The 13,269-nt window shown below is 35.2% G+C and overlaps 3 protein-coding genes across 3 annotated transcripts; all 3 read left to right on the forward strand.

Annotated features, from left to right (window-relative positions):
• The first annotated feature begins 359 nt into the window (after positions 1 to 359).
• LOC143150655 (odorant receptor 10-like) lies at positions 360 to 4,216 on the forward strand. Its single transcript, XM_076319106.1, has 6 exons — positions 360 to 611; positions 1,590 to 1,842; positions 2,272 to 2,375; positions 2,458 to 2,793; positions 3,404 to 3,679; positions 4,160 to 4,216. Exons 1-6 carry the CDS (start codon positions 360 to 362, stop codon positions 4,214 to 4,216), a joined length of 1,278 nt encoding a protein of 425 aa, XP_076175221.1.
• Positions 4,217 to 5,288: 1,072 nt separating this feature from the next.
• On the forward strand, positions 5,289 to 8,697 carry LOC143150656 (uncharacterized). Its single transcript, XM_076319107.1, has 7 exons — positions 5,289 to 5,600; positions 5,830 to 5,907; positions 6,778 to 7,030; positions 7,354 to 7,457; positions 7,553 to 7,888; positions 8,082 to 8,357; positions 8,497 to 8,697. Exons 1-7 carry the CDS (start codon positions 5,289 to 5,291, stop codon positions 8,563 to 8,565), a joined length of 1,428 nt encoding a protein of 475 aa, XP_076175222.1. The 3' UTR covers positions 8,566 to 8,697.
• An 850-nt stretch (positions 8,698 to 9,547) lies between these two features.
• On the forward strand, positions 9,548 to 12,612 carry LOC143150658 (odorant receptor 10-like). Its single transcript, XM_076319108.1, has 6 exons — positions 9,548 to 9,670; positions 10,205 to 10,457; positions 10,929 to 11,032; positions 11,244 to 11,579; positions 11,952 to 12,227; positions 12,550 to 12,612. The coding sequence occupies exons 1-6, from the start codon at positions 9,548 to 9,550 to the stop codon at positions 12,610 to 12,612; spliced, it is 1,155 nt and encodes a 384-aa protein (XP_076175223.1).
• Positions 12,613 to 13,269: the final 657 nt, after the last annotated feature.

Genomic DNA, 13,269 nt, shown 5'->3' on the forward strand with positions numbered 1-13,269 from the left:
AATATTTCAAGTAAAATCAACGACAGATCGAACTTGTACTTGTACTCGATCGACGTTTCTTGATAACTTGTTTGCGTCGGCTCTCCTTTCGCGAAATGATATTTGCTACATTGTCATAAAAGTGTGGCTGTTCATTTTCACTGCAAGTGTTGTAGGCGTTAATTATGCATTGCCCGTCGACTCTGACACGCGACAGCCATTCAACAACTGTAATTTTCTCCTTCTTCAATGGCATTCCGTTTCTGACAATGAAGACCGTCCACAGAAAGAGGAACACAGGATCGATCGGTGCCACTAGATATTGATAACGTCACTCAGAAGTATTTCTTTTTGTAATCTGCGACACGTTATGATAAGAAATGGGGAAGGTCTCGCGCGAGCTAAAAATTAACGCTTCTGACCGGTCGAAGATACCCTGTAATGATCCTTACGAACAAGATGTTTCTTTACTGATGACAAGCTTCCTTATGAAAATCGTTGGCCTTTGGTTAGCAAAAGACCAAGTGGAGCAACGTCGTAGGGATTACACCCTGATATACACGATTATTGCAATTCTGTTCGGGGTGTGGGTTCAGACCAGAGATTTTTACTACTCCTGGCCGCACTTTAGCGTGAGTGTACAAGACTCTTGTTCGATTCGTTGTATTTGTGAAGTTTTGTGTCTTGTATTGAGAACAACGTACATCAAATAGCACTTACTGGAATGTGTGAAATCATCTTAAAGTCTGACCATTTTTTAAAACGAACAGTACTCTTTTCACAATGATTTTTCTTTAAATTTTTATCATTTTTATAATTATTCAATCGGCAACTTGGATGCGTGAATAGTTTGTTTATTTTATCCAACACTCGTACAATATTTCTGCACTGGTGCACGTTTGTTATTTGCATCGACACGTAAGCAACTTACAATATTAATAGTTATAATAAGTAGGTGTCAATATTGTTACGTTTCCTGGTTTTGTTGCTTGATACTTTGATCGATAATCATTCTGTGAATACTTGTGCGAACACTATGGTGGGGATGACGTCATAGTAATGGCTGCTCCAGTCTGTGTTTTGAAAAAGAGTCAAAATGTTTGAGGTCAGACAACATTGTTCGACAAGAGAACGTCTTGAAAGTATTGACGAATCATTTAGTGTTGATTGGTCTTGAATCCTTCAAAGCTTGAATGTTCAAATGGTACCATTGCCACACCATATCGAAGAAGAGCTGAAAAATATAAAGAACATTTAAAATACACTGTTCCAAATGCAATTGCATTACTTATCTCTTATGGTTCATAACATAAATATCTTCTATAAGTTCTTTTTACCTTTTTACATTTTTAATAAATTCAGTATAAACACTAATAGAAATTTAAATACCACGTATAATTAAATTGTCACAGTTTCAATATCTTGTCTAAACAAGATTAAAAATAATATATCGAAATGGCGTTGACCAGAAGACAGACTCTCGTAAATTAATTTTTTTTTTTCTTAAACACGATAGTTTAGACGATAATGACAATACATGTAATACATGCGAATAATCGATTTCACGTTCTCGTTTAAAAATTATATACGTTACAATTTTCTCACTCTAGGACTGCGCATACACTGCATGTAACATTCTATGCCTGATCATGGTTTTACTGAAACTGTTCGTTATATTGGTTAACAGAAAAAAATTTATCGACTTACTTTTGTACTCGTATAAGCATATTTGGCATACAAACTACGATTTTAACGAAAAAGTTATGCTAGCCAATTGCAAGAGAATCTGTACGTTGAGTATCGCTTTGATTAATTGTTGTGCTCAAGGCACGAGCGTCAGCTATATACTAACACCTATTATGGGTAAGTTGATTAATTCGGACAATAATACCAACAATCAAATATATTAGTGTTGTATAGAATTGTATTTTGGTTGGATAATAACTTTGAATAATAAAATATATTAGTGTTGTATAGAATTGTATTTTGGTTGGATAATAACTTTGAATAATAGATGAATTTTCATTAATCATTAAAGAATACTTCAACCGATACCATCAAAGTAACCAGTCGAATGATAAAACTGTTACTATCACTATTGCCTATTTCTTTCATCACCATCTTTATCAGTTACTAAACGACCATCTTTTTGAGTTATTCTCAAAATGTTCATAAAAGCACTACTGTAAGCAAATGATTAGAACAATAAACTTTAGTCGACAATTTCAACAGATCTTTAACAAGAACCTACATGCATCAATTGCATGTTTTCGGTAAATATATGTATTTCAGCAAATATTGGACAAAACCAATCCGACAGAATTCTTCCATTTAATATGTGGGTCGACCTGCCTCTATACATATCACCATATTTCGAAATATTGTTCGTACTACAGGTACTGTAACTGTAATTAAATTTAAGAAATGTTAAGAAACATGATGTAACAGAAGTTCTCAAGAAATGTCTTATTCGTATAGGTTCTGTCTTTGTACCACGTCGTTGTGTGTTACGTTTGCTTCGACAATCTGTTGTGCTTAGTAAACCTGCATGCAGCCACTCAGTTTCGCATACTGCAGTACAGGCTGACAAACGTGGGTGGTACAAGTACACAGCAAATGGATGAAGAAATATCGAGCGTAATTCTCTCAGATTACGCAAAGAAGTGTTACGCGCGGTTCAAAAGCTGCATTCGACAACACGAGGCGCACATCCAATATTGTAACAAGCTCGAGGGTATATTCAGGATAATAGTACTCGCACACATACTTATTTTCAGTTTGTTACTGTGCCTAGTGGGCTACCAGATATTTTTGGTTCGTATTTATCTTTTTCAAAGTATACACGACCTCCTAAAGGTTCTTCTAACATAACTGACTGCGATTTGAAATTCATTGAATATTGAACATTTACCATTAGAGGATTTCTGACCTCACGAATACAAAGATTGGAAATTATACAGTAATATAATTTTATATGAATTGTTTAAAATTTGTAAATTTTAAATACGTAATATTTTTGATACGCCACGTGTTCCTATTACAACTTTGATACGTTAAAGTATCAATGATTCAGTGTCTCAAGCTTTTAAATGACAACATTTCGTTACCTCGTTGAATCCGAGGTCAATTTGGTGCTTAAAAGCAGCAACTAGGTTCTATGATTCTCGCATCCTATAACTGAGACCTAATTCCATGATGAATCATTCTGTAATTTATAAATAGAGAATATTTATTATTATCTACATATTTCATTCACAATAAAAGCATTTTCTATCTCTAATATGAAAATACATTTTGCAGCAGTAGCTCAATTGAATCTTCTTTACCAGGGGTAAAATGATTTTAAAAAATTGTGTTCTCTAAGGCATACTTTTATCTACACGTAATTGTTTTATTGGTATTATATCGTTTGATGTATATTCAGGCTGACTCGTCCAGAACGAGACGCTTTATTTTTATATTCCATATAACGGGCAGCATGATCTCGCTATTCCTGTTTACGTCCAGCTGCGATGGTTTGATCGAAGAAAGTTCGAATGTCGGGATGGCGGTATACTCTGGACCGTGGATTTATCTACCCATGAACAATACGGGTAAAATGCTACGGAAAGATTTAAATATGATTATTTTACGATCGAGAAAGCCTTGTTGTCTAACTGCTTGTGGATTCTTTCCTGTCTCCTTGGAAACTTGTACCTCGGTACGCTAATTGTCTTCTTTTAAATTTTTATTTATTTAAAGACTTTGTTAAGCAAGCGTAGAAGTACAGATGCACGACCATAAAGGGAAGAAAAAATATCATCTCAAATTTACTTGTTTTCTTTTTGTAGTAAAAAGGATAAAAATATGTAATATAATGATAGGCATTTAGTAGCACTTATTCTTTCTGAGAAATAGATTTGAGTAGAATTATGAATTAATTCTTTTTCTTAAGTTGAAATATAAAACAATGTAGCATGCAAAACTTTCACTGTCTGACCACTAGCGATCTTGTTCTCCTTCTCACAGTCCGCGGTATAGAAAGTAAATTTTTTTAAATTTTCAAATTTACTTTTATTTGAAACAATGCATATTAATATTGATCTTAATTATAAAATATTACGCGCGAAATTCTTAACACGGCAATCTTTTTAAATTAATATATCGATAGAATCAACGAAAATGGAATTCTTTGTTACAGGTTCTTAGCACCGCTATGTCTTACTTCACTTTAATGAGGCAATCCACGCTTAAGTAACGTTGCGAATTACTGTGCAACTAATAATAAATAAAATCGTTCGTACCTGTATCCGTGGATCAAATACAAAAAGGCGAAGTATTTTCCTCCAAAAATAATATTCGATGGTGATATATTCAATTTCTTCTATGCATCACACGATATCAATATCGGTCAATACGTTACCTTAATTATTCCTCAAAAAGTAGTACAATTAAATAAACATTGAAATTACACATCGATTCAAATCTTAATTCACACTGTTTTCTTCTTTTCTCATACGAATGTACTCGTGAAGACGATACATGATATGGAAATTAAATCGTCGGCAATCTGTAACTTAATAACTACCAATTATATCGGTGGTTTATCAACGATGAGTTACCAAAGTTCCACAAATATTCAAAAAAAGAAACCATAGTTCCGGTTGAAAAAAAGAGTGGTTACTTTGGAATCTTCTTAATCCTTCACGTGCAAAAGAAAAAAGTAAATTGTGACAAAAAAACGTTTCAACCTTGTCCAATAACATTTTGCGATATCACTTGTATGTTTCAAAATATGTATTTGAGAACATTTCAAATGCCCCATCATGAAGTGGTAAGAAAGAATTGGCAATCTCGAAGTAATACGTACTAGAATACGATGAAATTTTGAAAAAAAGAACGTATATAAGCATATATAATATTCTGTGCCTCCATCTTCCAAAACGTTACGCACTCAACCAGTAATCCTGATCTTTGTCCGATAATGAAACCGTTTCGTCGTTTCGTGGAAAACTACTTTCTCATCGCTGGCACTTGCAGGCAATCGCGCCATACTCGATTCATTGTCATGATTTTCTTTTTCGTTGCCAAGCAGTTAGGTGCCACGATTACTCCCCCTTAGATCATGAATAATGCACCTCTGAAATGCCCGACTCCTTTGTTTCACGAGAGACAGGACACCGTGGATCGTATACGTGAGATCCGTGACAGGCATCAAAGAGAATCAACAGGTTAAAGTGTTAAATGGCGAGACTCGCTTTCTGTGAAAATCGATACAGTTTCGGACGGAGCACGGAGACGGATCTTTTCCAAGCTATTCGAATTCCGCCATGCGCTCGGCGCGCAGCAGAGATGTATCCATCGTTTGGACATGCTTCTTAATGAAAACCGTCGGTTTGTGGCTGGCGGCCGATCGCGTTGAACAAAGACGTAGAAATTTCGCGTTGATTTACACAATTTCGGCGATCTTCATCGCCACGTGCATCGCGATAAGAGATTTCTATTACTCGTGGGGCAACTTCAATGTGAGTGTACCAGAGAGTCCTTTGTCTAAAGAGTTCGAAGTGTACTCCTCTGATCTTGAACTGCTTTTGCAGGATTACCGAGTGCAAATACCTGTTGCTGCGTTTACAATGTTGAGTGTAGACACCGTGTAATATTCGTTGTGCGAGTGTTCGAAATAATTTGGCTCGAAATGTAATTTGAAGTGTGCCTACATCTGTTCGACAGGACACAAGGAATCGAAGTAAATTGAGAATACACAGTGATGTAAGAATGTTGTAGGAATGTTTATGAATACAAAGAAGAACCAATAGGACTGTAACATGATAGGAAACGTTTTTGTGAAGTTCGCATGGTACTTTTGTGTAGAACACGTGGCGGAGTTTACAATTTGTCGAAGAGAAATATGTTGTTCTTAAGAATTTGTCTGTATTTTTAAAGACTCGGGTAAGATTGAAAAATATCAGGAAAATTTCTATAGGAAAAAGTCTAGACGTACCAGTTGATCGTAGACTCGCACGCAGCGGAAGAATTATGGCAATGTCACAAGAAGGTTTTCTCGAAGAAAGGGCTTCCTGTACAACGTTCCTTCACAACTTTCTCCCAGGACGATTGTATTCGGTTTGTTAGATGTTACGTAACGAGGAAACCGTACCAATTTTTATTGCTCGTAACATGCTCCCCTCTGAAAGTGTACATGTTCCTCGACGGGTGGCAGGAGGCAGCTTGAACTTAATTTAAACATAAGTTTGATGAAAAAGAATCAGGGTAACCTTACATTTCAACCGAATCATACCTACAAACTATTTTTACGTTTAGTATTTACTGCACGCACAAGTTATTGTATCAGTGACATTGCTTTTCTAATCTTTTCATTGTTATTATTAATTAAGTATTATTTGGTTCCGAATAAAATTCCATTTTTCAAATATTCCACTTCACGAACTCTGTGGGAGACGACAGCTGTTTTAAATACTGTTGCCTTCTATTGAGAAATAATTCGACACCTAATTTCTGTCGTTCCAAGAAAAGTTAATCTTCACAAATACCTACTATTTATCGATATAAATAAAAGATTCAATTTCGCTACTTTTTTTCATTTCTTTTTTATCATGTTTATCATTTGTTAAGACTATCGGGTGCCTACAACTAATATTTTGGGCAGCAGCAGGGATTTCGGCATTTTCATTCTACAAAAGTACGTGAAAATTGAAGAAAAATACTTTGGAGTTTATTTAGACATGATAGTCTATTTTTTAAACGCTGAACAAACTGCATTATTTTACTTATCTATAATTCTTAATTTTATCATTCCAGGACTGCGTTTATATTGGTTGCAATATTTTATACCTGATGATCGTTCTTTTCAAGATCGCCATTTTGTACATACATAAAATGGAATTCTTTGATTTAGTTCTATTCACGCAAAAGAATTTCTGGCACTCGGATTATGATTCCCAAGAGAAATTGATCCTGGCTGACTGCAAGAAATTATGTGCTATTTTCATTGTTGTCCTTAGTTTTTGTACTCAAGGCACCTGCGCTGGATACATGGCGACACCACTTTTGGGTAAGTTGAGCTGCAAAACCAAATAAACATCAAAATTCTTTGTCCGTGTCGGTGATATTAATTTTGAGTCATTTTTCGTTTCGTTCTTTCTCGCCACTAAACTTTTTCCTCGTGAAAATAATTGGAGAGACATAGAACTATACGTATAAGTGATTCGTATAAAAAGCTTCTATACTTGACATAAACAGAACCGCGTAAGAATTGTAATCCATAAAATTATTTAACCTCAAGGTTTTAAAACCAATTTTCCTTTTAAGAAGAAAACTCTTTTCGTCTATAATATATTTTTCAATAAAATAGAACTCTTTCCTACTATGTTTTAGCAAATATTGGAAAAAACGAATCCGAAAGGATACTACCATTTAATATGTGGGTGGACTTCCCTACAGGAAAGTCGCCTTACTTTGAAGTATTATTTATAATACAGGTAGTGTCACTTTGTGCATTAATGTATTAAGAACAAATTTGACTTAAATTTCCGTAGAAATTTTAATTTACTCAATGCGAATAATATTTGTATAGATATTGTGCGTTTATCACGTTGGTGTGTGCTACATTTGCTTTGATAATTTCTTGTGCCTTGTGAATCTACACGTAGCTAGCCAGTTTCGTGTACTGCAACACAGACTGATAAACTTGAACAATAACGTTAAAGATCGAATGCACAATCGATGTCCCGATGAAAGTTTATCGAGTTATGCGCACACGAGTTACCAAAAACTAAGAAAATGCGTCCGTCAGCATCAGGCACTTACCGAGTACTGCAGATTGCTTGAGAACATATTTGCAATGATGATACTTGGTCAGGTGTTGTTTCTCGCTATGATCATCTGTCTCGTTGGTTACCAAATATTCCTGGTTGGTATACTATACGTCCCAACTATTAGACATGTACATTTACGTTTTAAAAATATGATATACTGCAGTTTGTTTCGATCAGCAATGAGATGAAATTTGATTATAAAGCTGAGATTAAATTGAAAAATAATATTTTCCTTTACATTAGATCCACAGGTTTCATTTGCAAAAATATTTTTTTATATTTGTACAGGCAGACACACCGCCCTCGCGAAGCGTCAGTTTGACACTCAACATGGCCGGCACCTTGTGTCAGCTCTTTATGTTTACGTACAGTTGCGATGGCTTGATACAACAAAGCGGCAACATCGGTAATGCAACATACTCAGGGCCGTGGAATGTTTTTCCAATGGATAAAATTGGCAAATCGCTGCGAAGTAATGCAATAATAATTATTATGAGATCCAGTAGATCTTGTTGTCTGACAGCTAGTGGATTCTTTCCTGTGTCACTGGAAACCTATACTGGGGTAATCGATTATGTTACGTTGCTAATTTGGTACCCTTCTTTAACTATCATCCTTCAACGTTTGTTTTGCAGTTATTGATGTTTTCAATTGTTTGCGTTGATCGTGAACAGAGTTCTAAGTATGTCATTTTTTGTTGCAGGTTCTCAGTACCGCGATGTCCTATTTCACTTTATTAAGACAGTCGACGCTAGATATGGAAAATACATAACAAATCTTACGAAATTATTTCGTACTTGTGTAACATCCCACGGTTATCTGTAACCTACAAATCGTCCAAATGTCATTAACGTGTAACAAATATTTTTAATGCATCAAAATGTAAAATCCCCGCATACTTTAATATTCAATACGACAAAGTAATTTACCCAATACATTTATGTCAATTGTAAATTTTATACGTAAAACTCCAATAACAAGGCAGAGGTGTAGTCCACTTTCGTTTGCAGGCTAGATTAATAACAGCGTATAGATACAGTACGTATGCAAGGAGAATGCAGTTGCATTGAGATGGATCCTTTTCGTTTAGGGTCCGAAAAGAGATTGCCCCTGAACGAATAGGACTCCGTATGCAATCTCCTCATTTGCATACTATAGATATACCTCGCCTTTATACCAGTACGTATACATATCCTTGTAATATTTCTATTTAGTCCTCACTCACTGTCTTCTTTTTCTATATACAACCTTGGTACAATACAGCTGAAATATTATTATTATTATCCTTTCTCGAACAATGTTAAACAGGCTTACACGAACGCGACTGAACGTATCAGCAAGTTTAGTTTCTTTCACAATGATACACTTTTTTTCATCGTCGTGTCACGCAACACCTCTAAGTGTCCGCCCCTACAAATTCGTGAATATATGTATTTGCACGCTATCTGTTGCAACGTCACGGTTACTTTACACCTGTCACTGTCCGTGTCACTAAGGAACTAGAACTCCGATAGCTTCCAAGAATTATCAATAATGCACGTCCACGTTTCGCGGTAAAAGTAGGCTCCAGTCTTGTTACGGATGATGAGCTAATCAGCGAGTCAAAGTGTTCTTATCGAAGGAGACAGTAGGTATCGTATCGAAGAGATACCCAGAACATTTTCAGCCATACGAAATTCGTCATGCGCTTGGTACGGAGCAAAGATATCTCCATTGTTTGGACGTGTTTTTTAATGAAACTCGTTGGCTTATGGATGGCAGGAGATCGCACGGAACAACAACGAAGAAATTTCGCATTGATTTACACGATTATTTTACTGTTTGTCGCCATGGGTATCGCGATAAGAGATTTTTACTATTCGCGGAACAATTTTAGCGTGAGTGTCGTTCCACGAGTGTTTGATATTTTGTTGAACGTTGGAGGTGTTCTTTGACGCATGTGAATAAATGAAAAATTACCACGAATCTCATTTTTGAATAGTTTGAGTTAACATTTCAATTCACAATTATATGCAATATGTACGCGAGAATATTGCGTCTGGTGTTGTGGCGAGTTCTATTCGTTCAGGAAAAATCTCAGTAATTGAAAAGCACCAGTCAAGCTTCAGGTGCACTCTCTTCGCGCGCATACTGTAGTAACGTATTCCTCTCTTTTTTTTTATATTAGTCTACGTAATGCGATACTAACTGTGCAATTTGACTCACTGCGATACGCTATTATTTATTAACAACTATTTCAAGAATAATTCGATTTGAAATTGTTTCTCTTTACTTTAAATTAGTGAACACAATTATATTTACATTACAAATAAAGCGACTGGTACTTGCAGCAAGAGTTTCGCACACGGCGCCACGAATCGATGAATTAATGTTAGTTTATGTGCTTGCAATTGACAATTTTATGATTCTAGGATCGCGTTTATATCACCTGCAATATTTTATATCTACTGGTGGTTTCCTTTAAGATCGCTGTTTTATACAACCGCAAAATTGAATTCTTCAATTTAGTTTCGCTCACGCGACAACATTTCTGGCATACAAATTACGATCCCCAAGAAACATTGATTCTGACCGCCTGCAAGAAGAAATGCATTATTTTCGTGATCATTATTAACTTCTGCGCACAAGGTACTTGCGCTGGTTACATGTTGACGCCACTTTTGGGTGAGTCGTGCAGTATACACAGAGAATACATCAAAAATTTTGTATCACTCGTATTCATAAAATCACATCTGAGTTTCACAATATTACCAATATTAGATTTACAAGCATGCTGGAATTTAAAATTTAAATTCGTGTGTTAAACTTTTGTCTTAAAACTGAATCTACTTGTTGGAGAAGTAATTTGAAAAGTGACGCGTTGCATTTCTAAGAATAATCCAAAGTGAATTCTATGCGCGTTTGGTAATCAAAAGAGTCGAGTATTGCTGAATTAACTTTGAATGAATATTTACTGGAAAAAAATTAATAATAATTATTTCAATAAGTCTGTTTTATTTTGAACTTTCATTCCGATCAAACTTTAATAGTGACCCACGAGCAAAAGGTTAATTGCTATCTGTATGAAAATATGCTCTAAAATATCAATGAATTCCCAGCGTGTATTAATAAATAATCTCATTTCCTATATATTAGCAAATGTCGGGAAAAGGGAATCCGAACGAATGTTACCGTTCAATATGTGGATGAACTTCCCCACAGGAAACTCACCTTACTTTGAAGTCTTATTTGTAATACAGGTATTGACAATTGTAGTATCTCGTGCTTTGTATATAGCAAGTGTTTCTCGTTATCATTTATAGAAGAATTGGAAGTCGTAACCATATTGCAACAACAGACACTAATTCCGTAATCACTATTATTGCTACGATTAAATTAAGAACAAATGATATTGTTTCAATTCCTACAGAGATTAGTACTGCTGAAAGTGTATTGTGTTTGTTTGCACAGATGTTATGCGTGTACAATGTTGCTGTGTGTTATATCTGCTTCGACAACTTCTTGTGCCTTGTGAATCTGCACGTAGCATACCAGTTTCGCATATTGGAGTACAGATTGACAAATTTACATAGCATCGTTCAGAAGCAACCAGACGATCAAAATTTAGACAACGATCTATCAAGCTGCACGATCTTGTGTTACGCGAAGCTGAGGAATTGCGTTCAGCAGCATCAGATGCTTACCGAATACTGTAAAAAAATTGAGAACGTATTCACAATGATCATACTGTGTCAGGTGCTGTTCTTTGGCTTAGTATTGTGCCTCCTAGCGTATCAGCTGTTTCTGGTTAGTACACGTACTTCGAACCATACAATAATCACATTATTAAACTAACTCCTCGTTCAAGTTTGGGTTTTTTTCACCAGAAAAGCCCCATGTTCATTGTTCGCCATACCACAATTTAATCTATTTATTTGTCCTGTAATTTGCTGTTGAACACTGATAGGCTCTACAAGAATTGCCCACTGATTATTGAAAGGCAAGCATCGTGTCGGAAAATGTTATCAAACGATCTTTATATTATTTTTGTATATTAATCGTATTCAAGAAAAATTTCGAAATAATTTTGTTTACACAAGTATACCTTTTCAGACCCCTTTTTAGACTCCTTCCGTTTCTATGTGCGGTTGATGTTGATTTTTTTTTATATTTGTACAGACAGATGCACCACCCGTGCGATACGTCAGTTTGATGATTAACCTGTCCGGTACATTGTGTCAGGTTTTCGTATTTACGTATAGTTGCGATGGCTTAATCCGATGGAACGCTCATATTGGGACAACAATTTTCTCAGGACCGTGGTCAAACTTGCCGATGACTAAGGTTGGAAAAGCTTTGCGGAGAAACGTAGTTATGATAATCATGAGATCGAACAAGTACTGCGGTTTAACAGCTGGTGGATTTTTTCCTGTGTGTCTGGAAACCTATACAGGGGTAAATAATTATTTTACGTCACAATCTAACGAAATTAATAGATATACTAGAGATTTAATAACTAATATAACTTCGTTTTTATTTCAATTGTATATCGTCCAAACTGATCAATTGAAATTATGTATTCAATTTATAAATTGGCCAAGTAAAATTGAAATATTTGGAGATGAATTTAAGAAAAATTTTTTATTCATTAGCTCTTGTGAATCTTAAAGATTTGTACGCAAGAGGTGTTTTATTCTGTCATTAATTTGAAATATGATGCTTAGAGGAACTGTTTAGAAGAACTGTATAGTTTTAAGTTTGATGTTGTTTGTTATAGATTCTTAGTACAGCGATGTCGTATTTTACCTTATTGAGGCAATCATCCGTTAACGTAGAATAGCATCAGACTTGAATAAGTATAAGCATTATATACACGTTTATTGCATAAAAGTAACTCCACAAAATTAGGAGTGAAATTTAATTGTTTGCATCCGTCTGGTGAGCAAAAAAGCAACTTGGAAAAGCGATGTGGTTATTCGAAACGGACCTAATCTCCATACTTCTTGCAAACAATTTTTTTAATTTTTTATATCTGTACTTTTTTACAATATCAGAGAAAGTATGATTCCAACGCGATGCATGCTCAAATCGGTTTGCCCGCAACGCAAGGAAAACAGACGAGAGATTGCGTAAACACAGTACAATACGAAAGGATATCGTAATATAATCCAACAGCACATTTCGTACTTATCGTAGTGGTTTCAAGCTTCTTTGTTATATTTTACATAGAAAAAGTTCACTTTGCGCAATAAAGTTTTGCATTAAAACTGCAGAAAATATAATACAATAAAAACTTAAACTTACAAGAGTTTTGCTTTATTCAATTTTAATTTACCCGCTTTCTATTAAATACTACTAAATCGTCAAGTACAAACAAAATCTCGAGTAGACGTTCCGTGATGGGATTCTAAAGGAGAAACCGAAACCTCGAATTACTGCTACTTTTGGATCGCACTTGGACTAAACAAATCTATTAAAACCCCAACGCGCATCAAAC

Source organism: Ptiloglossa arizonensis, chromosome 8 (genome assembly GCF_051014685.1).
Source record: "Ptiloglossa arizonensis isolate GNS036 chromosome 8, iyPtiAriz1_principal, whole genome shotgun sequence".
NCBI lineage: Eukaryota > Metazoa > Arthropoda > Insecta > Hymenoptera > Colletidae > Ptiloglossa > Ptiloglossa arizonensis.

What these genes read in the sequence shown, in the direction of transcription:
- LOC143150658 (XM_076319108.1), top strand. Translation starts at nt 9,548, where the DNA reads ATGGCAGGAGATCGCACGGAACAACAACGAAGAAATTTCGCATTGATT. An exon ending in TAGCGTATCAGCTGTTTCTG is followed by an intron (nt 11,580 to 11,951) that starts GTTAGTACACGT and finishes ATATTTGTACAG; the next exon opens with ACAGATGCACCACCCGTGCG. An exon ending in GTCTGGAAACCTATACAGGG is followed by an intron (nt 12,228 to 12,549) that starts GTAAATAATTAT and finishes TGTTTGTTATAG; the next exon opens with ATTCTTAGTACAGCGATGTC.
- LOC143150655 (XM_076319106.1), top strand. Translation starts at nt 360, where the DNA reads ATGGGGAAGGTCTCGCGCGAGCTAAAAATTAACGCTTCTGACCGGTCG. An exon ending in ACTCCTGGCCGCACTTTAGC is followed by an intron (nt 612 to 1,589) that starts GTGAGTGTACAA and finishes TTCTCACTCTAG; the next exon opens with GACTGCGCATACACTGCATG. An exon ending in TATACTAACACCTATTATGG is followed by an intron (nt 1,843 to 2,271) that starts GTAAGTTGATTA and finishes TATGTATTTCAG; the next exon opens with CAAATATTGGACAAAACCAA.
- LOC143150656 (XM_076319107.1), top strand. Translation starts at nt 5,289, where the DNA reads ATGCGCTCGGCGCGCAGCAGAGATGTATCCATCGTTTGGACATGCTTC. An exon ending in CTGCGTTTACAATGTTGAGT is followed by an intron (nt 5,601 to 5,829) that starts GTAGACACCGTG and finishes ACTTTTGTGTAG; the next exon opens with AACACGTGGCGGAGTTTACA. An exon ending in TTGGTTACCAAATATTCCTG is followed by an intron (nt 7,889 to 8,081) that starts GTTGGTATACTA and finishes ATATTTGTACAG; the next exon opens with GCAGACACACCGCCCTCGCG.